At 39.5% G+C, this 27,520-nt stretch overlaps 1 protein-coding gene across 1 annotated transcript in view; it reads right to left on the bottom strand.

The window, feature by feature from the left end:
- Positions 1-1,119: 1,119 nt before the first annotated feature.
- The window catches only part of CA13 (carbonic anhydrase 13), a 36,704-nt gene continuing 10,303 nt past the window's right edge, over positions 1,120-27,520 (bottom strand). Inside the window, exons 3-7 of the mRNA XM_017849874.1 lie at positions 23,106-23,224; positions 15,603-15,698; positions 14,352-14,414; positions 13,678-13,833; positions 1,120-3,957 (exon numbers count right to left, since the gene is read on the bottom strand). Coding sequence (XP_017705363.1) covers positions 3,838-3,957; positions 13,678-13,833; positions 14,352-14,414; positions 15,603-15,698; positions 23,106-23,224 — 554 coding nt within the window. The 3' untranslated portion in view covers positions 1,120-3,837. The remainder of the gene's footprint in view (positions 3,958-13,677; positions 13,834-14,351; positions 14,415-15,602; positions 15,699-23,105; positions 23,225-27,520) is intronic.

Below are 27,520 nucleotides of genomic sequence, written 5' to 3'. Positions count from 1 at the left end.
GAGGTGCAGTAGTAATGGGGTATTTCCTACACACAGAAGAATGAGCCAAATCAGAAACTATGTTGGGGATAATGGAAACCAGGTTTCTCACTGTTGGAGAAGGAAATTACAAATATAGAAATGGAGAAAACTAGAATGAACACTGTAGTGCTGGATTAGAATTGGAGATATGAGTGTGAAATCATGTTTTAACGTAAATAAGTATAGACAAGTAGATGTTTATCTGTGCATATACATTCTCAACCACTGTTTATCAAGAGGGCCTCAGAGTAGCAACATTCCAATAGCAATGAGCTCACCCAAATCTTGGTTTTCTCAATACTATCTTCTACTAAAAGAAATCAGGGCTCCTTGGTTCTACAGCTGGGGAAAGAAAAGTATAAAATGAGCCAGGAACATAGGATAGCTGCCAGAAAGTAAGTACATGGGACATGACAAAAGGACACACAAGTCAGCTTGAAGGTGCTCCTGCTGGGCAAAACAAAAAATTTGAGCATCAGAATAAACAATGATAATAACAGATTACAGCCTATTAAATAACACAGGCATCTCTAAATCTATGCTGGAAGTAAATGAATAAATTACAGGTTTAATGAGGAACAGAATATTTACATACTCTTAAAAGAATCCCTTCCCAACAAATATTTACAAAGGACATAATAACTTTACAACAAAGACATCTAGCAGACACCATCTGATATAGTTTGGCTGTGTCCCCACCCAAATCTCATCTTGAATTGTAGCTCCCATAATTCCCATATGTTATGGGAGAGACCCAATGGGAGGTAATTGAATCATGAGGGTGGCTTCCCCCATACTGTTCTCATGGTAGTGAATAAGTCTCAGGAGGTCTGATGGTTTTATAAGGGGAAACCGCTTTTGCTTGATTTTCATTCTCTCTCTTGCCTGCCACTATGTAAGATGTGCCTTTTGCCTTCTGCCATGATTGTGAGGTCTCTCCAACCATGTGGAACTGTGAGTCCATTAAACCTTCTTTTCTTTATAAATTACCCAGTCTCGGGTAATTGAAAGACACATGAAGGAAACATGAAAACTAAATAGACAAGTTATTCTTGAATGGATTGAGTGGTTAATAATAAAGCCAAGTTTGTGAAAATGAAAGCTTGTCTCATTTTCTTTATTGTGGTTGAATCCAATTTAAACTAAAATATGAAATGCTTAACAATCATAAAATCAATATTTGCTGTGGTAAACAAAAAAGATCTACACTAGTATTTACAACTTTTAATTTGTTTAAAAGGTAGCAATATAACCATTTTAACACACATTTAAACCTTTTGCCTCTAGGAGTATCAGTTAACACACAATATTCAAGGAAATCAGTGCTGTATAAATATTTTTGGTCTATTAAGGTGCTATTTATAATACAGAACCAACACAACATTGCAGCAGAAACCTAAGTTACAAAGTAGTAACTCTCACAGACAGTAATTAGAACCCCTGTCCTACATGCCCCTCCAGATATAGCAACTTACATTCTTCGAGAAAACAGGTTCTTTCTCTGACTGGGATACTTCACAGGTCTTTCCAAACTAAAGAAACACTTTTCCACTCAACACTGGCTTTTAGAAACCATTAGAACTTTCAGTTTTATAAGTTACAATTAATTAGTATTCCTTTAAAAAGAAACTATTTTCAAAAGATAATGTATTTTACTTGTTATATTAACTTACAGTACATTTGATTTCAAGCAGAGAGATAATTACCAAAGACAGTAAATAAAATTTTTAAAAATATTTGATTCATTAAATAATTGCTACAGATCAATCTTCTAAAAGCCTTAAACTAGATACCGAGGGGAAAAGAACATTGACCAACGTATTAGCTTCACTCTTCTGGAGCTCACCTTATGTAACAGTATCCATCACTGTTACACAATTTACTGATATTCAGTCACTCTATCAACATTGCAGGATAAGGTCAATTATTAAAATCTACATTCAAGCCAGGTGTGGTGGCTCACGCTTGTAATTCCAGCAATTTAAGAGGCCGAGGCAGGCAGATCACTTGAGGTCAGGAGGTTGAGACCAACCTGGCCAACACTGCAAAACCCCATCTCTACTAAAAATACAAAAATTAGCCAGGTGTGGTGGCATGCGCCTGTCATCCCACCCACTAAAGAGGCTGAGGCAGGAGAATTATTTGAACCCGGGAGGTGGAGGTTGCAGTGAGCCAAGGTCATGCCACTGTACTCCAGCCTCGGTGACAGAGTAAGACTCAGTAAAAAAAAAAAAAAAAAAAAAAAAAAAAAAAAAAAAAAAAAAAAAACTACATCCAGAGAAAGAGAGATATAAGAAACAAATCATCAAAATCAAGGGAACTCAGGTAAACTTATGTTAGAAGATGACAAAAGTATAGCATGTGTTCAAGTCTTAAATGTAGTTATTAAGTTAATGCTTAGTGTCCCTCCGTTTGTACCAGAAAAAGCAAAAGAAACACTACTCTTATCCCCCACCAAAAACAAACAAAAAAAAGATAATAGGTTAAAATTAAGATCAAGCTCCACCTGACAAAATTAAGAGACAGAGAGACATGCATAAAAGGAAAAGTGAGTTTTGCCATGGAAACGGGTTGAAGGGCTTATGGACCCATTATATATTTATATGAGACTGAAGTAATTTTTTCCACAAATTGACAGAATAATGACCCACACAAGATTGCATCCTGCTTTGCTGCCAAAACACCAGGCAAAAATGGGCAACGTGTTCATCATGCCTGAGGGCAGTTGTGACTGCACTGGTACTATGTTATATGTTAGTTTCAAACCATGTTAATGTCATAAACTGGCAGGCATTGCATTTTGTCAACTATTAGCTAGTTCATTATTAACATTACTGAGTGAATATTATATATGGTATAATTCATTACAGTGTAAATAGCCATTTATACCCTGAGGAATTCCTCACCAAGACTATAAGGAATATTTTTGATCAGTGGAGGAGACACATTAAGTAGCTTTATCCCATTGCCCTTAACTCTTATATTGTGCATTTTATTAAAGGTATCATGCAATGAGAGTTAGCAACATAATCACTGCAAAAATTATCCTTATAAGAAAACATAATCTACTTTTTATGAATTGGAATAACAACAAAATATTAAGCAAAATCACTTGTTTCAAAAAAAGTATCACAATCCTACCATTTGAGATATAAGTTTCCACCTAACATCACTGAAAGCTGTGACTAATTCAGTCTCTATGGCAAGGTAATTTTTAATACATTCTGAAGTCTGCAATGTTAACCATATTTTCACACAGGTTGAAGTAGACATATTTCATGGGTTTTAATATATGTCAAACAATGCTTACTGTGAATATCCATGAGTGCAAATATGAGACAGTAAGTTAGTAAAGAGATCTAAGCCAGCTGGGCTTGATGGCCCAGGCCTGAAATCCTAGCACTTTGAGAGGCCAAGGCAGGAGGCTCACTTGAGGCCAGGAGTTTGAGACCAGCCTGGGCAACATAGCAAGACCCCATTTCTAAAAAAAAAAATTAAAAAAAATTAGCCAGGTTCATACTCTGGAGGCTGAGGTGGGAGGGTCACTTGAGTCCAGCAGTTTTAGGCTGCAATTAGCCAAGATGGTAACACTGCACTCCAGCCTGGGTGACAGAGTGAGACTCTATCACTAAAAAAATTACAAAGAGAGAGAGAGAGAGAGATCTGGTGTTCTTTGTGACACTGAAGCTCATAGTAAAATGGTTCCTATAAATTAGAATTCTACAAAGGAGTTGTTGGCAGAGACTTTTGTGTTGTGTTTTGTTTTGTTTCATTGTCTCTCCACAGCCATGTTTGGGGAGTTAATTGGTGACAATTTTAACGGAAAGAGGCTCTCACTTTGCGGCCCTTCAGAGGCTGTGGTGGGCGGTGATTGCTCACCAGAAAAGCTGCTGCTTCACCCTCCGCTGTGCACAGGAGACTGCGGAATTTGGCCAGCTGTAGAAGAAGAAAAGAGTTAGCTTCAGCATAGAAATTCCCACCAATATTAATGAATTACCCTGCATAAAGAATTAAGATATATTTATAACCAGGAACAAAAAATATTGCAATGAAATTTTTCTGTTACACGTCGTATACAATAAAGAAACTCTTTTGCTAAATTCTCATTGCTCTACAAATACCTACAGGTTCCAAAATTAAATGTATAAGCATTTTTAAGTTGATGATCAAAGTAACAAGAGGAAACACCTAGAGTGTGGTTTAAAGAGTAAATATCTAGAAATCAGAGAACGTTTTCAATGTTTTCAATCTACAAACACACACACACACATTTTATGACAAAATGAACTCAACTATATATGCTGTTTTGAAACCTAATTTTTTTCACTTAGTATATATCCTAGCCATCTTTGCATAACAATAAATATCAACCTACATCACTATTTTTTATTGCTGAAAACTTTTCTATTATAAATATGTTTTATAAATTTTAACAATTCCTTGGTGGTTTAATATCATTTATTAAAATTTAGTACAGGCCTAAAGTGAAGTTGGAAAATTAAAACTAATTTTATCTTCTCAAAAATATGCACCAAAATTATATTGTCAATTAATAAAGTAAATCTTTGGTGTTTGTTTTATTTTGATGAAGACAAATTAGGAATGAGAACCTACATTCTTTAAACTTTGTTAACCATCTAATCTCAGAGTCAAGCAAATTCAGACTAGGACACATCCTTTAGGTTTTCATCAAATACCTGATGCCTAAAATGTTTCTTATACAGTACTAACCAGGATGGGGGGCAGAGGGGAGGGAGGTCCTTTATAAGAAACAGGCAACAGTTTATAACTATGCTCTATGGCAATAGGATCAACCATCATATATACAAGCAACCATGTTTTCCACATGTGGTATTTTGAGGGTTTTATTTGTTTGCTTGTTTTTTGAGACAGAGTCTTGCTCTGTCGCCCAGGCTGGAGTGCAATGGCACAATCTCAGCTCACTGCAACCTCCGCCTCCCAGGTTCAGGCAATTCTCCTGCCTCAGCCTCCCATGTAGCCGGGACTACAGGCACATGCCACCACGCCTAGCTAATTTTTGTAGTTTTAGTGGAGATGGGGTTTCACCACGTTGGCCAGGATGGTCTCGATTTCTTGATCTCATGATCTGCCCTCCTCAGCCTCCCAAAGTACTGGGATTACAGGCAGGAGCCACCACACCCAGCCATTTTGAGGTTTTGTTTTTTTGTTTTTTGTTTTTTTTTTTAAGTACAGATATGGGAAGGAGAAAAATGTTTACAACATACTATTATTCATGTTTCATTAGACCAGATCATTATAGCTAAAACCACACGAGGCTTAAGAGAATCTCTGGTCAAGTAGCAGAGGCTAATAGCAGAGGCTAACCTCTGAGACCACAGGAAAGACACCTAGTCTTCTGCAGATCATGACAATCCAGGTCTGTCTGGAGTGGTCATTCCAGGTGGCTGTGCAGGAATTCTGAGTCCTGAATTAAAGCATGGGTCCACAGGCTTCATCAAGCAACCTGCCTCCACAGTGATACCGCTAACTTCTCCGAAGACGTTGGCTTTATTTTTCTCCCACAACCCCAGCTCCTGCCCCTGTTCAATCCCTCTGGAAGTTGATCATGGCTCCCTGCCCCAGCAGCACTTTCAGCTCACCAGTCTAGAATTGGATCCGACTTCAGCTCCTTCTCTGACCAGCCTGTGTATTTTGGTAAGAGTTCCTAGACCTGTTCTGATGTCTCGCCAAACCCCTTCCCCTTATAACTGGGTCTCACAGTCATTTGGCCCAGCTAGGTAAACCCGTATTTGCCAGTCCCCATTCAGATTTGCTTCTCTTAACTCTAGGTGTCCTCCACTACTGCCCTGGCCTTAAAATGCACATCCCTGGCTGGTTCCCACCGGTCTTATCCCTTTACGTGGTTCCAGGCTTTATCCAGGCAGGCAGCAAAGCTGCCCCTCTGTCACTAAGGCTGACTCAGTACCTACAGGTTCCCGGTAGAAATGTTCCCAGTTCAGCCTTGAGGCTGAAGCAGGTATGACCTGTTTTGCTGGTTTCCTTGACTCTAATACTGAAATTCTAATTTCATTGTGTAGCAACTCCAATAAGCTGAAATACTCTTCTGCTATGGTTCTGTAAACAGCTTTATGTCACTCTTATGCTCAAACCTCTTTGATAGCACTCGACTGCCTGCCAAAATTGAGTAATAATAAAAATAAGTTCTGTTATGGAAAATGATGGACTAGGCACTGTGTTAAGTGCTTTACATTACCTCAGTTAATCTCTAAAATATCCCTATCAATAATATATAATTATTCCATTTTACAGATGAGAAACTTGAGGGGTAGCTGAGAAGTTTCAGTAAAGAAGCCATCTTGACAAGCCATGCACAAACCACAGAGAAACTTGTTTTCTGTTTCCCCATTTTCCCCTATCCTTTTAATTTACATTTTATTATGTAAATATTCAAAAGGACACAAAGGTAGAAAAAGCAACATCATAAATCACCAGGAATCCATGACTTAGCTTCAACAATCATCAACACACAGCCAATTTTTCCATCCATTCTCCCACCAAAGCTCTCTTTGCATTTGCCATCCTACCCAAACTAGGCTATTTTTAAGCAAATTCCACACATCATATCATTTTAGTGTAAACATTTCCAAATACATCCCTATAACACGCCACATTTCTAACATTTTTATAGGTACCCAAAACAAACGTGTCAGCATGACTTCCAAGCCCCTTGACCACCCAGTTCTAACTAACCTTCCTAGATGGATCTATTATATCCACATGCATGTCTCACTCTAAGCCAGTTTTGGGAGGGGTGGTCCCAAAGCATCTGAATGAAAATATTTTGAGTTAATTCTTAAAATTCAGATCCCTGGACCCTACCCCAAACCTGTGAATTGGAATTTCTAATAAGGTCCAAGGATTCACTTTTTTTTTCTTTTTTTTTAAGACAGAGTCTTGCTCTGTCACCCAGGCTGGATTGCAGTGGCATAATCTCGACTGACTGCAACCTCCACCACCTGGGTTCAAGCAATTCTCATGCCTCAGCCTCCGCAGTAGCTGGGGTTACAGGCAGGCGCTACCACGCCAATTTTTTTTTTTTTTAAGTGGAGACAGGGTTTTGCCATGTTGGCCAGGCTGGTCTTGAACTCCTGGTCTCAAGTGATCCTCCCGCCTCAGCCTTTCAAAGTGCTGGAAGAAAGATTCTCCCCAGGGCCTGAAAGCTTAAGGGAATGAATAATTCCTCCCTCCTCAGGCCCAGTCCCAAGGCGCAAGGCTACTTGCTCCAGCAGTGTGTGTCAGCAAGATAGCAGAAGCAGGCTAGCACTAGACTACTTATTAGCAGAAGAGGGTGGGATGTATGGTAAGTTTAATATCTATAATTGCTGTCTTAACATAGACAATCATGGAAAAGCAGTTCTAGAAATCGCTTCAAACATCAGAAAAGAAGCCCATGTATCAGTCCAAACCTGGAAGGGATGGGACCCAACAAACCTTCTAGGAGGGTGGTTCTCTAATTTAGGAGGATTTAAAACACTGGTAGGGACAGTAATCTTCATCATTGGGAGCCTCCTGTTTCTCCCCTGTGTTATCCCACTAATAATAAAAGCCATTAAAACTCTTGTTGAAACTACAGTTAGCCTCCAGGACAATCCAGACGATGCTCCTGCTACAACGACACAATGGATACCAACTCGTCTCTCAAGAATACCCCCAAATTAAGTTTTTCTTTTTCCAAGGTGCCCACGCCCCCCCATGTCACTCAAGTAGTTATTGAGAAAGTCATCCCTTTTCCCTTTTCTATAACCAAACAGACAGGAATGAAAGATTCTCCCGGGGACCTGAAAGCTGGGCAGGGGGTGAATAACTCCTCCCTCCTCAGGCTGAGTCCCAAGGCACAAGGCCACTGACGCCAGCAGCATGTGTCAGCAAGATAGCAGAAGCAGGAAGAGAGCTGGCTGGAAGACACATATCCCCTGAAGACCAAGAGAGAGGCCGTCCGGGTACCACATAGCAGTTACATCAGACTGAGATACTTCCTGTTTACAGGACACTATAAAACCCCCTGCCTGCCCTGTCCTCACTTGGGACTGACGCCATTTTAGGCCTCAGCCCGTCTGCACCCAGGCGCTCATTAAAACAGCGTGTTGCTCCACACTGCCTCGTGTTGTCTATTGGCCTGCTCTCGGGGTTCAAACCAATACAAGAGCCTTACATCCCCGGGTGCAGACAGGTTGAGGCCTATGGCTTCAGCCCCAAGTGAGGACGGGGCAGGGGTTTTATAGTCCTCTGTAAACAGGAAGTGTCCCAGTCTGGAATAACTGCTACGTAGTACCCAGATGGCCTCCCTCTCGGTCTTCAGGGGGTATGTGTCTTCCAGCCAGCTCTATTCCTGCTTCTGGTATCTTGCTGATGCATGCTGCTGGTGCAAATGCCCTTGCACCTTGGGACCGGGCCTGAGGAGGTAGGAGTTATTCATTCCTTTAAACTTTCAGGCCCTCGAGAGAATCTTTCACTGGGATTACAGGGCTGAGCCACTGCGCCCAGCCTGAGAAAGAGCTGTTATCCAGACTATATAAAGGACTCTTGCAAACAACTCAATGTAAAAATGGACAGATGATTTGAACAGATACTTAACAAAAGGAAATACATACTTAGCCATTAAGCATATAAAAAATTTTCAAAATCAGTGGTCGTTAGATAAATGCAAATTAAAATCACACATACCCACTAGAATACCTAAAGTTAGAAAAACTGACAATGCCAAATGCTTGCAGGGGTATGAAGCAACCAGAAATCTCATACATTGCTAGTGGGAATTTAATATGACACAGCCACTTTAGAAAACAATATAGTAGTACTTTACTCAGCCGGGCACAGTGGCTCATGCCTGTAATCCCAGCACTTTGGGAGGCTGAGGCGGGCAAATCACTTGAGGTCAGGAGTTCGAGACCAGCCTGGCTAACATGGTGAAACACTGCCTCTACTAAAAATACAAAAATTAGCTGGGTGTGGTGGCGAGTGCCTGTAATCACAGCTACTCAGGAGGCTGAGGCAGGAGAATTGCTTGAACCTGGGAGGTGGTGGTTGCAGTGAACCAAGATCACACCACTGCACTCCAGCCTGGGCAACAAAGCAAGACTCCTTCAGAAAAAAAAAAAAAAGAAAAGAAAACAATGTAATAGTACTTTACAAAATTAAACAAACATGACCTAGTAATTCCAGTCCTAGGTATTGACACAAGACACATAAAAATGTGTGCACACAAAAGTGTGCAAATTACTCCTAATATCTGTATATGGATTGCCATTATTCATAATGACCTAAAATTAAAAGCAAACCAAATGTCCATCAACTGTGAAATATATTTTTAAAATATAATATATCCATACCATGGAATATTACACAGTAATAAAAATTAATGAAATGGGTCAGGTACCATGCATGGGTCACACCTATAATCCCAACACTTTGGGAGGCCAAGATGGGTAGATCACTTGAGGCCAGGAGTTCAAGACTAGCCCGGCCAACATTGTGAAACCCCATCTCTACTAAAAATACAAAAATTGGCTGGGTGTGGTGGTGAGTGCCTGTAGTTCCAGTTACTCAGGAGGCTGAGACAGCAGAATCACATGAATCTGGGAGGTGGAGGTTGCAGTGAGCCAATATCACACCACTCCACTCCAGCCTGGGCAACAGGGCCAGACTCTGTCTCAGGGAAAAAAATAAAATAAAATAAAATAAAATAAAATAAAATAAAATAAAATAAAATAAAATAAAATGGATGAATCTTGAAAAGATTATACCAGTAAAAGAATTCAAACACAAAAATCAACTGTATGACTCATTTAAATAAAATTCTAGAAAAAGTAAAATTCTAGCGACAGCACATCAGTTGTTGCCTAGGACTATAGTGAAGAAGGTGAAGGACTGCAAGAGAGCACCAGAAAATTTTTGGCTGAGATCTCTATCTTTTATTTATTTATTTTGAGATGGAGTCTTGCTCTGTCACCCAGGCTGGAGTGCAGTGGCGCAATCTGGGCTCACTGCAACCTTGCCTCCCAGGTTCAAGCGATTCTCCTGCCTCAGCCTCCTGAGTAGCTGGGATTATAGGCGTGCACCACCACACATGGCTAATTTTTGTATTTTTAGTAGAGATAGGGTTTTACCATATTGACCAGGCTGGTCTCGAACTCCAGGCCTTAGGAGATTCGCCCGCCTTGGCCTCCCAAAATGCTAGGATTAGTGGTGTGAGCCACAGTGGTGGTTGAGAACTACATCTTGATTGCAGTAGTTGTAGCATGTCTATATACAGTTACCAAAATCAGCAACCACACACTTAAAATTCATGAGTTTCACTGCATGCAAATAATATCATAATAAAAAAGAGTTATTTTTCTTTAAAAGGAGAGTAGAAACAAAGCCAAGTATTTTGCATATTGAATTTCAGCTAAGTAACCCAATATTGATGATTTAAGATAACCCAAAGAGACTTGGCAAGAGAAGTTGGCCCTCCAGAGAAAATGACAGATTTGTCTTCAAAAGGATCAGAAAATAGTACATTTATCTGCTCACTGGCATGGCAGTTAAGAATTTAGTCCTCAATGAGTGACTCTGAGAGAGGAAAATGGACTTAAATCAAGAAAAGAAAATGAAAACATCTGATTTGCCCCTTAGGTCAAACTGTAACTTGACAGGAAACTGTGGAGGAAAAAATCTGGACAACACTACACTTAGTATTCATATCTCCTTGGGCATTTCTTGATTGTGACAGTGTCTCAGACTTACCTTGTTTTTGATGACCTTGGCAGTTTTAATGACCTTGAGAATACTGACTATTTTATAGAATGTCCCCTGACTGGATTTGCCTGATATTTTTTCATGGTTAGACTGGGACTGAACTTTTTTTCTTTTGCTTTATTCTTTAACTTTTAAAACCACCACAATATCAGATTTTAGCAAATTGAATTGCTACTCAAATAACTTTGTCAATTTGGTTAAAAACTAAAATATGTGAAAGTGTTCCTACTAGAGGAGATTTATGTGAATGCTCCAAAGTGAATTAACAATCACTTCAGAGCTCTAAAACACAGCTATTATTTTATATACTGTTCTGCATAAAAACCACATTAATAATAGTAATCCATTGAGCCTCAAATAAGACAAAGTAGTGAATCCACAGCTAGGTAGTCATAATTTCTAAACTTTCAGGTAGATATTTTTAATAAGGTTAACTTTATTATTTTTAAGGAACTAAACTATATATTTTGATATATTCTCCTCCAGATCACTGGTGGATTGAAAGCAAAAAATAAAACTAAACAAAAAGTTATTTTCCAAGTGGCTTTAAGAAATAACAGTGTCCTTGAAATATGATGGAAAGCATGATTACCTTATTAACCACCTTGATGTTATAGTTTATTCATTCTTAATATCATTCAGTTCAAATTTAATAAAGAAATATAAAAGCAAACCATTTAGCATGTGACAGGGAGAAAAATGAATTCCCTTATTAAGGACTCTGAATCAGTAACAGGTCATTTTTCTCATGATACAATGATAGAAAAATTCACAGGAGTTTTCATGTCAGTCAAGCTCTGGATTTCTACACAGACCTTTGTAAAATGTTTTAAAAAGTATACACACTAGGTTATTATTTGCCTTTAATCCTAAAGACAAGGTCAACAAGGAGAAACACCCAACAGAAAGAAGGATGTGTTCAATGCTCCAAGGGGAAATGCTGCCTGAAATGATCTCGGTAAAGGTGGGCCAGCTCTGGTATCAGTAGGAGGAAAAATAAAGAGGTAGGCAGGTGGGCAAGCCCAGTACATGTGTACTTTATTAGCTGCAAAAATTACTAGACTATCACGTCTGTAATCCCAGCACTTTGGGAGGCTGAGGTGGGCGGATCACAAGGTCAGGAGATCGAGACCATCCTGGCTAACATGATGAAACCCCGTCTCTACTTAAAATACAAAAAATTAGCCGGGCGCTGTGGTGGGCGCCTGTAGTCCCAGCTACTCGGGAAGCTGAGGCAGGAGAATGTCGTGAACCCAGGAGGCGGAGCTTGCAGTGAGCCGAGATCACGCCACTGCACTCCAGCCTGGGCAACAGAGTGAGACTCCGTCTCAAAAAAAAAAAAAAAAAAAATTAGTAGACTATGTTCATGATAAGTTATTGCACCTAATTCAAAAAGAACAACAAAAACAAAACCAACAAAGAACCACAGCATCCAAGAACACACAGCATCCACCCATCAGATTGGCCAGCCCCATGGTTCAGCGCTCCAAGCGCAGTTTTTGAACATTAAAGACTGGATATCCTGGCTGGGCACAGTGGCTCATGCCTGTAATCCTAGCACTTCCGGAGGCCGAAGCAGAAGGATCATTTGAGACCAGAAGTGGATCACTTCAAGACCAGCCAGGGAAGTAACGCAAGACCCTGTCTACACAAAATTTTTCAAAATAATAAGCCAGGCATGGTGGCATGCCACTGTAGTTCCAGCTACATGGGAGGCTGAGGCAGGAAGACGAATGGCTTGAGCCCAGGAGTTCAAGGTTGGAGTGAGGTATGGTTGCATCCACTCCACACCAGCCTGGGTGACAAACTGGATATCCTGAGTCTAGCAGACTCTTGGCCTACAGGGGAAGCTCCATAAGCATTTAACAGAAGAATGAGTGACTAGATGTCTACACAAAAAGAGCCTTCCCACAGCCTCTCTACAAATGTTTTAAGCATTAAGCCCCTCAGACAGCCCAACAAAGGTTTTTGTCAACAAATGCCAAAAGATCAACATTTCCTCCTCTCCCTCTCACTCCCCTCCCCTTTCTCTCTCTTTTCTCTTCTTACAGTATAGTAAGAACACTTAAATGAGATCTACCCTCTTAACAAAAGAAATTTTGAGACAAAAGTCTTGCTCTGGAATGCAGCGGCATGATCGTGACTCACTGCAGTATCTGCCTCTTGGGTTCAAGCAATCCTCCTACCTCAACCCCTCGAGTAGCTGGGACTACAGGCACACACCACCACACCTGGCTAATTTTTGTATTTTTTGTAGAGACAGGGTTTTAACATGTTGCCCAGGCTGGTCTCAAACTCCAGGGCTCAAGCGATCCACCCATCTCAGCCTCCCAAAGTGCTGAGATTACAGGCAGGATCCACTGTGCCCAGCCTACCCACTTAACTAATTTTTAAGTGTACAAAACAACGACTTCTTACACTTAGCAGGCACACATTTCTTAAGGCACTGCACGAATCACTGTCCTCAAGTTTCACTTGGAAATTTGTAGAAGCAGGTGTGGAGACTAAGGTCAGAAAGAAAAATGTCACCTTCTATAAGCCTGTCTCTGATTTTTTTGTTTGTATCTCGGCCTGTTTATATCCCCATATCAAACAGCAACAAAACAAAAGCAAATTATTATAGTACTCAAAATGATGCTTCACTTTCATCAGTGTCGCTATGTATATTTCTAAGAAGTGGCAAATAAATCGTCTCATCACAGAAGGTCAAATATGAAAGGGACACAGATCTCATCTAGCCCAATCACGCATCTGATGAATAAAGAGAAAACACAGACTTCAAAACACAGCAGAAATTAAGGGCGGGGTTGGAAAAAAAAAAAAAAAAAAGCCCACTTTCCTTTGTATTCCTTTATCAACCTGGAAGAGATTATGTACCTGTTGAGAGCTGACGTTTATCGGTTGCTTTAAAACAATCCATGTGACACTCTCAAGAAGAGGTGGAACTGTAAGAGAACCAGGATATGTCCAGTAGTCCCAGGATGGTGGAAGCAGAGATAATGGGTCAAAATTTGTGAATCGAGTTTGTTTACCCTGGGGGAACAAAAAGAATTCCCACAAATTACAATGGGATAGCTTTACATAGACCTCAAAAAACATACATCCATGCACATCCATTATAATTCCATAAATATAGAATATCTGCATCCAGAGTTATCTAATATCTTCTTTTAGTATCTTTTAAAAAGCATCTATCTTCATCTTAAAACTTTTAGATAAAGTAACATATCATATAGATTTATTTAAGAAGCATAAAGTTTGTTTTAATATAAGTGGGTCCCTTAAATGTGTTACAATTAAAGGCTTACTCTGTAATATAATACCAGAGACTAATTATGCATAAGTATATGTATTCATGTTGATTTTAGGTAATTTAAGACCTTTACATTCAAAAGATAAGTGATAATAGGTTACTTCTGCTTTTTTTTTTTATCAAGTATGTTGCAAACTTCAAAGCAGGCAGCAGATGTCTAAGTCTTTAAAGGAAGATAAGAAAATGTGGGAGAGAACAAAAAATACGTTAATTATTAACAAATAGTAATTCATTTTACCTTTTCTTTAATGGAATCCAAAATGTCAGTAATCTTTTGCAGTTGGGAATTAGGTTCACCAATCTAAAAACATAAAATTTCAAAAGAAATGGTTACTGTAGCAGATCAGGTCTGAATCACTCAATTTCACCCGCTACTTTAAAATTATTTTTTAAAAAACCTCAGCCAGCACATAACATACAGTGATTGTTCTATAACAAAGCTTCTCTTTTATCTGCCGGTCTTATCATGCCAGAAGGATCTGAACAAGATAATATTACAGGGTTCCTGTACTGAACTTGCAGCTTAGTCCCAAAACTAATAGTAACAGCTTAATATTTGTTCAGTTTTATCAGTGTTTAAGATGTAGGTTAACTTGAGAGAAACTTTGTATAAGACAGTCTAACAAATAACCTGCACTACTTAGCTAGATGTGACAGCCCCTCAATTCAAACGGACAATGGTGGCATCAAAATACTAGATGCAAACATCTCACATTTGCAGCCTAAAATGATTTGAGGTCCCAAATCAAGAGAATATATCATCATAAGCAAACTCATCATAAATTATAGATTCATAAAGGATCCTCTTTTCATTATTACAGGTGTTCTGAATCTACCTGAAGGTTTTAAAGCACCTGGATCCTGCCGCAACCACCCCTACTTGGTGTCCAAAGGCAAGAAACTGTTGCCATCCATGGTATTCCCTGTTCATGAGTTACAACACATGGAGAGTATGGGGTGTGACAAAGGGGCACGCCTACAAGAATGTGGAGGCAGAGGGAGGTGAGAAGCCCAACCTGTTCCCAGGTATGATGACAATAATTGTCTAACCACATGTGAATATTAGATTAAAGGAAATACAATAAATTTTTTTAAAAAACCAGTGAGCACATTGGGACAATATGTCATTGTGGTGAGACCAGTGTTTGAAGAATCAGGAGCTTGAACTTTATTCTGTCCTAAATAGTATACAATTAGGAAGAGCCCAGAATAAATGTTTTCTTCCAATATCTCAGTTGTTATTTCTGCTGCTATTCTTGATGTTGATGCTGCTATTGTTATTCACATAAAAATGACCAATGGACAATAAGAAGACTTATAAGACAATGCTCCTAAATGAATATATAATTTTTAAATATTCATTGCAAAAGGAAAATGCTACACCTAAATTGAGTTCACTATTAAACAAGATGGTTAAATGTCTACTTCGTGACTGAAGCTCTTTCTTCAACAAAGCTGATCATTTAAAATGAAATCAGTAGATTCTCACCTGTAAAAACACTCCCAAGACAGCCAGTCCATCTGGTTCATGAGCTGCCTCAACAAAGCTGGGGTATTTGTCTGAATTCCAGTGAACAACATGGAGCTGAAAGGGAGATACACAACATAGTAGGAATGTTTTGTTAGACATCCTGAAAAACATAAATGCAAATAAAACATTTACAAATTTTCTAGTGCTGTACACTTATGTATAATGTATTTACCACAAGAATCTTGGACAGAATCCTCTTATTTATTTTTGTCCAAAAGTGAAAGTTCATGAAGTGAAGGATCACAGTCACTTAACTAGCCTGTGGTGCACTATATTAAAGACTATATAGAATGCCTCGAGCATCCTAGCTGGATATGGTAGTGCATGACTATAGTCCCAGCTACTCGGGAGGCTGAGGCAGGAGAATTGCTTGAACCCAGGAGGTGGATGTTGCAGTGAGCTGAGATTGCGCCACTGCACTCCAGCCTGAGCGACAGAGCAAGACTTCATCTCAGAAAAAAAAAAAAAAAGCTTTGAACATCCTTCACAGCCTCTCCAGCTCTAACAAACTCCAGTCATTGTTCCCAAGTAACTGGAGGCTCCTCCATGTCTTCCACAGATGAGACTGCAATGGAGCAGCCTCAGATTAGATCCTGGCTGGCAGTAAAGTCCATGGAAGGGCCCTGAGCTCACAGGTGGGTGGAGAAGTCAACCTCCTACATAGTAGGTTTTCCAGGACAATCCCGCTACCAAGGACAGTGAGGCTGCTTCTAAAACTGCCCAGTTAAATGTTTACTACCTGTCATTTTAACACTTTTTATGGCTTGAAAACACAAAGTCTCCTTATGAGTAATCATGTTAAGTAGCATTCAAACTTTTTTATTATTAAGAGCATTTTTATTTGGCAAATCATAAGTGTTACATTTATGGGGCACAATGTAATGTTTTAATATGTGTATAAATGTGGAATGATTAAGTCAAACTGATTAACATATTTGTCATCTCACACATAAAAATGCTTATCATTTTGATACACTTACCATGTTCTATGAATATGTTTAGATACTTTGCTGAAAGCAAGTTTCAATGGGGGAAAAAGAGGTGGAAAATGGGAGGGTAGCTGGTGCTACTAAGGAGGGGGATAAATAGACAATGGGGAAGGGAAGGAGGTGGAGGGCCTGGAACTCTGGAAAACAGACTTCACCCACCTCACAACTCTACTCATATGCAAGCAGCCTTATGCAACACCTAAAGGTATCCTAAATGTTTTACCATTGCAAGCAATACAGTATCTCTAACACACCCACCAGTGTGAAAAATTTCAGAATAACGATAAAGGAGAAAATCACTTTTGGGGAGTCTTCCCCAAAAGGACAAACTGAGACAGAAGCCAAAGGGCAATGCGACATGCCCAAAAGATTTAGCTACGATCATAAATGGTGATCAAGCCATGATGTCCAAGGACCTGATATGAGGGACTGACTTCAGACAAGATCTCGTAACGAATCCCTTTTGTTTATCAGGAAGAAAATACTTTTGTGAGCCTTCATGCCCAAATCATCTTTCTAGCTGACTGTTACAGAGAGGATTTAGCATTTTCAAATACATTTTTATCCCATCCTTTAAATATAACTCTATGTCTTACAGGCAATTTATAGGAGATAATTTATGAATAGATAACAATTATCATAAACAGTCAACTATAAAACTATAAAACAGTGTACCATTCACAAACAATCAAGGAAGACTGTGCGATATCAGGCAAGTAATATAAAAGTAGATTCCTATAGTGCCATGTTCCAGGTTGGTGTGAGATAGTTGGGGGAGGAAAGAAACCTGAAAACACTGGGTGATGAAACAGAATTCATTTGGCTCACGTGAGACAGATGACATTCACTGTCAGGGAAGGGCTGATAAGGATGTTAAAATAGTTTTAAGTGGCTCCGTGCCAGTGCACCAGTTCTCTTAGTAAGAGATGAGACCAAAGAGAGGAAGATATAAAATGACTTCTTTAGGGTCACAACCAGAACTGATTAAAATATGAATGTGTAACTAAAGAGAGATGAATGGACACATATATATCCTATATATAACCATCCTTCTGCTAGCTAAAAATACAACTATTTAAACTATGATGGGAAACTAGGCCAAGAAAATCTTTTTCTTTCTCTCCTACACATCTTACTTAACTGGCAGCAATAACTTCCCAGAGAAACTGATACCACTTCTATTAGCATTTATATTTGAATTAAAACATAAAAAAAAAAAAAGCAAACTCACATTTCCTGACTAACATTGACAACAGCAGTGATTTGAGCTGAATGACAAGAAATTGTAGCCACTACAAAAATGAAAATTAGATTCTTCCCTACTGGCAACTAATTTCTAGATAATAATATTAAAATTTAGCAGTTTTAAATGCATATTAGTGGTATGCAAAATATACTGCCAAATACTATGCCAAAAATCCATGATGAATGTTGAAATCAGTTTTATTATTAACTACATATTTAAAATGCTTGCTATATATTCTGCCTAAACTTTTTTTTTTTTTTTTTTTTTTTCTTTTTTTTTTTTTGAGACGGAGTCTTGCTCTGTCACCCGGGCTGGAGTGCAGTGGCCGGATCTCAGCTCACTGCAAGCTCCGCCTCCCGGGTTCACGCCATTCTCCTGCCTCAGCCTCCCGAGTAGCTGGGACTACAGGCGCCCGCCACCTCGCCCGGCTAGTTTTTTGTATTTTAGTAGAGACGGGGTTTCACTGGGTTAGCCAGGATGGTCTTGATCTCCTGACCTCGTGATCTGCCTGTCTCGGCCTCCCAAAGTGCTGGGATTACAGGCTTGAGCCACCGCGCCCGGCCATATTCTGCCTAAACTTTCATTAGATAAAGTTCCAAACACAGAATGGACAATTAGCCTAGTTTTGTAGATGCCTAACTTTTGGGATAAAATGTTTCTTGATTTAGATCGCTTTAATCTCTCTGTAATATCACAAACCATCATATTAGCCCTAAAATTAAAGTTGTATATGTTGCAACTTTAAATGTCTTTTTTCTTTCTTTCACTTCTTCTTTTTGCTCACAAGGGAACATAACTTGATGATGGTCATGAACTTAGTACAAAAGTGGCTGGAAAAACTAATCAACTCCTTGGAATCATGGAGCTGAGCACAAAGGGGTTCTTTTGAACGTGAAACCAAATGCAAGGACTCCCAAATGCCCCATCTCCAGCCTTGACTTCTTTTTAAACCCGAAGTTTTTATCCAACAGCCTACTTGAACATGAGCGTAGAATGCCTAACAAGCATCTCAAACAACCTGTCTAAAACAGAGAGTGAATTCCTCTCTGCATCCTGCTCCTTCCCAGACTTGCACATTTCAGTAAATGGCACCACTAGCCTCCGATATGCTTACACCGAAACCTTTAGAGTGTTTCTAAACTCCTCTTTTTCCTTCCTTCAATCATGACATCCTTTTCATCAGCAAACCCTATTGACTTTATCTCCCAAACATCATAGATTTGTCCAGCTCTCTTCGTCTCCACCACTCCCATAGTCCAACTTACTGTCACTGCTCACTTGAATGACTTCCACAACCTTCTAGTTCTTCTCCCTACTTCAACATTTGTCTGACAACAGCCTCCTCTCCACCCAGCAGCTAGTTATATTTTGTAAAATATAAAGCAGAACATGTCATTCCCCTGATCAAAACCTTCCATTGTCTTCTTCCCACTGTGTTACAGATAAACTTTAGACTGTTTACCATGCCCAAAGGCACCCGATGTGGCGTGGTCCCTGCCTGCCTCTCTGGGACAGAGCACATAACTGTTCCTTTCTCATTAATTCCAATCCTATAGGCCAATGACTTTCTCCTCTTGAACACGCCAGCCACACTCCTGCCTTAGAGCACTTGTGCTTGCTGCTCCCACTTCCTGGAAAGCTCTCTCTAGATTTTTCTCACAGTGCTTTCTTCTTATCATTCAGTCTCAATTCATGTATCGCCTCAAAGAGGCTTTTCCTAAGCCCTCAACCACTCTACTAGATCACACGGTATTGTTCCCATCAAAGAACTTACCATGCACCATTTATTTGTTTATTGTCTACCTCTCCTACCCCACCAACTCTGAGGTTTGACCCAGACTTTCTCTATCTGCATTTCCTATCTCAACCCAGAAACATGGATCCTGCCCTTCCTCATTCTCAAACCCGCCAATCGACAAATCCCACTAAAGTTGCCACTGCCAGCCAGCTTCCACCTGCACTCTCATTTATTGCCTGGAACTTTCCGCAAAAGTTTCCTCCAAAGCTCCCCTTAGCCACTCCTGCTTCCATCCAATCTATTCTCAAACAATAGTTAAATTATTTTTGAAATGCAAATATCACCACTTCCCAATTCAAAGCCATTCAGTGGCTTCCCATTGTACTCAGAATCACCTTCATAATCCTTACCAGGACGTACCTCAGTTAGATTGGGCGCTTCCCAGCCTCTCCATCTTGGCCTCTGACAACTCTCCCCTTCATTCTCCATGCTCTAACTACACTGTTGAAGGCCATACTGTTTTTCAAATGTGTAAGCCTCCTTCCCAACCCACATCCTCACACATGATTTTATGCAAAACCACTGCTATCTCCCCAGTTGACCTGGTTCCCTCCCCTTCATCCATCAGGTTTTAAGTTAAACCAGGTTTAGGTTTAGGTTAAACCTGGTTTAACTTAAAACGGATGCCCATCCCATAGGGCAGCATTTTCTGACCTCAAATATGTGTGAGGCTGCACTCCCTTCAGGGTAAGCATCAGTAAGCTGTGTAAAGATTAGGAGCGGGTTTGATTCTCAATGAATTCTTACTGAGTGAAAGAATGAATGAATAATAAGCCAATGAAATAAGAAATAGCCTTGAATGCATATTAAAGAACAGTATACAATTCCAAGGGTGGGTGCAGTGGCTCAGGCCTGTAATCCCAGCACTTTGGGAAGCCAAGGAGGGAGGATTGCTTGAGCCCAGGAGTTTCAGACCAGCCTGGGCAAGATGTCCAGACTCTGTCTCTACAAAAAATAAAAAATAATTAGCTAGATGTGGTGGTGCCCACTTGTGGTCCCAGTTGCTCTGGAGGCTAAGGTGGGAGGATCCCTTGAACCCAGGAGGTCAAAGCTACAGTGAGCCATGTTTGTACCATGGCATTCTAGCCTGGGCAACAGATCAAGAGCCTATCTCAAAGAAAAAGAAAGAAAGAAAACAGAAAATCTATTCCAAGCTTTATCCACAAAGCTTTATCTTTAAATGCTGGTGCTGGTCATAGATTTTTTGTTAGATTCTCTCATTAAAAAAAAAAAAAAAAAAATACTGGCTGGGCGCGGTGGTTCACACCTGTAATCCCAGCACTTTGGGAGTCTGAGGCAGACAGATCACCTGAGGTTGGGAGTTTGAGACCAGCCTGACCAACATGCAGAAACCCTGTCTCTAATAAAAATACAAAATTAGTCAGGCATGGTGGTGCATGCCTGTAATCCCAGCTACTCAGGAGGCTGAGGCAGGAGAAGCACTTGAACCTAGGAGGCGGAGGTTGCAGTAAGCCGAGATCGCACCATTGCACTCTAGCCTGGGCAACAAGAGCAAAACTCTGTCTCAAAAAAAAAAAAAAAAAAAACGTGTTTGTTTAAAGCATGCATAAAAGTGTATGTCCCTTTAAAATATACTTTAAAATTCCAAGGATGCTTCCATTTGTGTAATATTTATCCCTGGGAGGACTCATACTTAGGTGTCGTAACATGAATTGAGCTCCCAAAGGTCTCCATGTGAGACAAAAGAGGGAAAAAGAATTAATCTGTAATGGTGTAAGTTGTACCTAAGTTTTTGAAATAAGTGAATTTGCATTACAAATTTTTCCATTCATAAACATATATGAACCAAAGGTTTTGTTCCTTTCTTTCACTGGTTTTGCTTAAATAAATAAAAAAATAAATAAATGATTTATTGCAGAACACTAACAACAAAAAGTCTTTATCTACAAAAATGGCCCTTGATGCAGGTAAGGAATCTAAGGCCTGACATGTTCAGGAAGGACCTTTCAGGAAACACTTGCCCAGCGGCAGAAAACCTAAGCTTCTTGAGTATGTAGTACTTCAAGTGTTATTAAAGTACAAGGTGTAAACCACACAAAGGCATTTTGACCCAATTTCCTGAGTTGCTAAGGAAAATGAGAGACCAGTGATCCAAAGCAACAGTAATTAGTGCCCGAGGGTGCCGTGGACATTTCGACAACCATGTTATATTCAGAACCATAAAACTTTAGAAAGAAAACAGAAAACTATTTGGTAAATGATCCAAATTGAGACACCCAGAACAAACTCAGGAGCCCACTTTCACCTTCTTGACAAGTTGTCCATCATCGATTAAAAAGTTGTATAATACTTATTTCTCTACCCCTGAGGACAGAGCAGGGTCCATACCCTAAGCTACTAGCCTTAACACAAGTGATTTAGTGGCAAAGCAAACATTTGGATGAAACCTTAAAAGCGCAGAGGTACTATGTTAACGGAAGAGTGAAACTGGAAAAAAAGTTCGATTGTCAGATTTCCTGAACCAGCGGGCTGTACGGGTATCTAAACTCTACAGCCAGTAACCATGAAACATGAAGAAAAACCTGCACTTGTCTGATAACTTAGCTCGTCTTGCCAGGCGACTCAGAAACTAAATTATTTTTCACGTGAATATGTATTGATTGAGTCCCATATAGATCATTTATCTCATGGTAAAAAGTTGGGTGTTAGTAATATTTAATCAGTATAAATCGAAGCTTATTATGCTGTGTCTTTAACCAGAGGATTAAAAAAGAAGAGTATGTTTTAAATCCAGATCCTGCACAGAGTATTATTAGTGATATTATAATTATAAGAAAAAAGGAGTAGAAACAACTCAATAAATGCTTTCTTGTGTTATGATTTACCAGTAAGCTGAATAATTAACAGATTTTATTTTTTATACCTGTAATTATAGAAATAAAGTAGAGTTCAGAAGAGTTTGTCTTTTTTTTTTTTCCTCAGTGAAACTTTGCCATTTACCTATTTAAATATCACTTATTTAATGTGGTCTTTACATATTAGTGGATATTTGTATCTGGATGAAATATGACCACATTTGGACATAAGACAAATGTTTCTCTCTCTACTCACTGGCCTTTCAGTAGATAGAAACACTTCATAATTTGATATCAGACAGATCTAGATTTAAACTTGTCTCAATGCTTCCTAGCTGGATAAATTACTTAATCTCTCCAGCAACCAGTTTACTCATTTCTAAAATGGGAACACATAACCCTAAGCTCTCTGGGTTGGTTTAAGGCTTAGGAGGGCAACATTTGAAGCTCTCATATTGATAAACTCTCATGTTGAATGAATAAAGCAATTTCAGACACTAAGATACCTAATTGGCTCAGGATCTATTTGGAATCAGTAAAGTTGTCTCTGTACCCCTTAAATCCCACCATGTAGGAAAACCATGAATCACAAAGATATATCTGAGGGCTTACCTCTGCAGCATAGCTCACTCCATCTACTATGTGCTCGGAGCCGTGGTCATCAGCAGACCCCCAGTGAAGGTGAAACTGCCGTAACCTGTAGCTTCCAGTGAGAGGACCACCACGCAGAACTAAACACCAACATGTTTTACATTGTTAGCAAGAAAAAAATATTTATATAAACTGCTCAAACCACAACATCTCCCTGAATTATTCTGTACATCCATGTCCTCCAAGGAATTTTTTACAAATGTGTCATTTGCTTTGCTGACAAGAATACCACTTTTAAATACGTGTAGAGTGAAAACAGAACATTTTTAAAAGCTTAAAGCGTCCACAAGACAGATTTTTATGGAACACCTGAGAAATCATCTGGTTAGAAAGCTATAGAAATTAGGACTTTTGAAAGGTAAGGAATGGTTGTGTTTATCTGAGGATAAGTCAGCCTATCTGAATAAGGCTGTGACATGCAGAGAGGTCCAGTTTGAGCTTGGTAGAGCAGTGCAGCATTGTGGTTAGGGCGCAGGCTTCAGCAATTAGAAGGCCTACACTCATGCTGTCCTTTCCTAATTATGTGATCTTGAACAAACTCTAACTTCTCTTTTCTTTTTTTTTTCTTGAGACAAGGTCTCGCTCTGTTGCCCAAGCTGATGCTATCATGGCTCACTGCAACCTCTAAATTCTGGGCTCAAGTCATCCTCCCACTTCAGCCTCCCGAGTAGCTAGAAGTAAAGACGGGGTCTCACTATGTTATCCAGGCTGGTCTCAAACTCCTGGCCTCAAGCGATCCTCCCAAAGTGCTAGGATTACAGGTATGAGCTACCACACCTGGCCACAAACCCTAACTTCTAAACTTTATCTTCCACGTGTAAAAACAAGATAGTAATGGTACCTCCTCCTAATGCTGTCATTAAAACAGAAGAAAAATTGAAAACAAAGCACTTATTACTACCTGACACACAGTCAACACAATCAACACAGTTTTTTACTATAAAAACAGGCAAAGCAATCATACCTTTTGTCCTTAAATTCTATATTCTTGGGGAAATGTGAAATACAGGACAAAATAATTTTCAAAACCTGTCATATCTTTGTCACTTTGACAAAGTACATTTGAGTACTTTTCCTCAGTAAATATGATCTCTAAAACTATGACAATAAATCATATCTTAAGTATATAGAAAAATTTCTTAATAGAAAACATAGTCCTAAATTGTCTCATCCTAATTAATCTTTATTGGGCATGTTTAAAGCATATGAGAGAATCAGGAAGCACTGGATGCTAAATATACCATAAGCATTATTAAATTTCCATGAACAGTCCTTACATGGTGGCTCACACCTATAATCCCAGTAATTTGGGAAGCCAAGGAGGGAGGATTGCTTGAGGCCAGGAGTTCAAGACCAGCCTGGGCAACATAGCAAGACCCCGTCTTATTATTTAAATATATATTTATATAAATTTTAATATGGTTATTATATTTAAATATAAATATATGCTATATAGTTGATATTTAATATCTGTATATAGAGATATTTTATATATATATACTATATACTTTTGTTTGGCTGGGTGTGGCGGTTCACACCTGTAACCCCAGCACTTTGGAAGGCTGAGGCAGGTGGATCACTTGAGGTCAGGAGTTTGAGACCAGCCTGGCCAACATGGTGAAACCCTGTATCTACAAAACAAACAAAAAAAATACAAAATTAGCCAAAAGTGCTCGTTTAAACCCAGGAAGCAGAGGTTGCAGCGTTTTGGGTTTTTTTTTTTTTTTTTTTTTGAAACAAGGTCTCTCTTGTTGCCCAGGCTGGAGTACAGTGGGGCCCAAACTCGCAGCCTCAGTCAATCCTCCCACATCAGCCTCCCTAGTGTCTGGGACTATAGGCGCACACAGCTATGCCCAGCTAGTTGTATTTTTTTGTAGTGATGGGGTTTCACCATATTGCCCAGGCTGGTCTCAAACTCCTGGGCTCAAGTGATCCTCCTGCCTCAGCCTCGCAAATTGCTGGGATTACAGGTGTGAGCCACCATACCAGCCTTAAATTTGACTTTTTAAAAATTGTTGGTAATTTGCTAACCCTAGCCATTTTCCTAAACTACACTGTAGTCAGCTGTCTTGAATGACAAGCAAGCTGGCAACAGGATCTGTTTGCTCACGCATTTACTCTCTGCCAATTAGGATGCAAATTCCTTTGAGGCAGAAACTGTTTTGGTTCCCTGTATCTCCAGTGCCTAGAAAGTACTTGAATCAATTAACATTACCAAGATAAAATAAGAGACCTCACCTGTTAAGGCACTCCTCCACAAACTTTAGTTTGTAGGGATGCTACTGAAGTTACCTAGGAATCACTAAAATCTAAGTTCTTAGGACTAGTAAACCTGAGAATAATCACTTTATGGTAATCTTGTTCTCTGAAGTAAAGCTACATGAACAGCACATCTGCAATTTGCTTGGAATCTAGAGAAACAAGAAGCAAGAGCACAAATCTGCCAGGATTATGCCGAGAGAAAGACAGAGAGAGAGAGAGAGAGAGACAGAGAGAGAGAGAGACCAAAGAACATAGATGTTCCCACTCAGTAGGACCTTGTATTATTTAGGGAGCCAGAAGAACCTTCGTTAAATCTGACTTACTTTACTCAGAGCGTATACACACCAAGCTACTCTCTCATTCAACAATTATTAAGAGCTTACAATGGGCTAGCAACTATTCAATACTAATTATGCAATGATAAACAAGTTTGTTCTTATCCTTAAGAAACTTAGTCTATTGAAGGAAACAAATAATCATAATAGAGCTTTATATAATTATCACTTTGTCATAGACCACCAATTCATTTCCTAGCTATCTTGGCTCCTGGGAGGATTATACACCTATGGTATGTCCACCTACTAAATCTTTTTCTGTTTGTTGTTTGTTTTTGTTTTTAAGAACATATAGTGTAAGATCTTGTGAATAATTTGTTTGACTTCAGGCAGTTACCTAGAACCAGATAATGGAAGCATAACTGAAAAATTGGCATTTTCCAGAGATGAAAATTAAAGAACAATCACTGAATTCATCAAGTTACTGCTCTTCCTAGCAGGACTTTCTTAATCAGAAGACAACTTTATTTTGATATCTTTTAAAATTTCAGCACACATATTTTATCCACAAAAAGAACACACACCATTATTGTCATAGTAGTAGTTACTAATTGTTATTGAGTGCCTACCATAATCCAAGAACTATTTCATTTATAAAATACAAAAATTAATACCACATATTTTTTAAAAATAAAGGTTCCAGCATGAATAATGTTTAAGCATTTAAGTGTTAAATGGTAAATATTAATGGATTTCTGGTGGTTTTTAATTTTATTGAGAGTTAACCTATGTATGCTAAGGCACCCTAATGCTATGTCATGGTATTTTCCAGGTCTTTCCGTCATACAAAAAGGTTTTTTTTTTTTTTTTTTTGTAACTTAAATACACATGTATTGAGTGCCTGCCACGTGCCAGGCACCATCCTAGGTAGGTAAATAAGACATAGTTGTTGCTCATAGAGAGCTTTAGCTAAACGGAAAGACAGAGAAGCCAACTAGCAGTTACAACATAATGTGGAGAGTTCTGTGTTAGGAAAATTCCAGGATGCCCTGGGAGCCACAGCAAGGGTGATAGGGCCTCAGGTGAGCTTCCCAAAGAAGCGAGATACTGTTTGAGTCCAGAAAGACCAGGAGCTCAGGTGAGAACAGCCTTGTCTTTCTTCATCAGACTACTATTTCCCCTGTATATTACAGCCAACCAGAAGTCTTCCTAAAGAATTTCATGAGCCAGGCATGGCACAGTGACTCATGCCTATAATCCCAGCACTTTGGGAAGCCAAGGTGGGTGGATTACTTGAGGCCAGGAGTTCAAGACCAGCTTGAAAAACATGGCGAAACCATGTCTCTACTATAAATGCCAGGAGTTCAAGACCAGCTTGACTAACACGGCAAAACCCTGTCTCTATTAAAAATACAAAAAATTAGCTGGGCATGGTGACATGCACCTGTAATCCCAGCCACTCAGGAGGCTGAGGTGGGAGAATCACTTGAACCCAGGAGGCAAAGGTTGTAGTGAGCTGAGATTGTACCACTGCACTCCAGCCTGGGTGACACAGTGAGACTTTGTCTTTAAAAAAAAAAAAAAAAAACTTCATGAGCCAGGCATGGTAGTTAGTGTGCATCTGAGAGGGGAGAAGCACTTGAGCCCAGGAGTTCGGGACTTCACTGAGTTATGGCTGGGCCGCTGCGTTCTAGCCTGGCAACAAAGCAAGTCAAGAAAAGAAAGAAAAGAAAGAGAGAAAGAGAGAAAGAGAGAGGGAGGGAGGGAGGGAGGGAGAGAGGAAGAAGGAAGGAAGGAAGGAAGGAAGGAAGGAAGGAAGGAAGGAAGGAAGGAAGGAGG

The sequence above is a fragment of the Rhinopithecus bieti genome, unplaced genomic scaffold, assembly GCF_001698545.2.
Source record: "Rhinopithecus bieti isolate Rb0 unplaced genomic scaffold, ASM169854v2 scaffold_32835, whole genome shotgun sequence".
In the NCBI taxonomy this organism is placed as follows: Eukaryota; Metazoa; Chordata; class Mammalia; order Primates; family Cercopithecidae; genus Rhinopithecus; species Rhinopithecus bieti.
The sequence above is the reverse complement of the archived record's forward strand: the minus strand, read 5'-3'. Positions and strand labels throughout refer to the sequence as shown.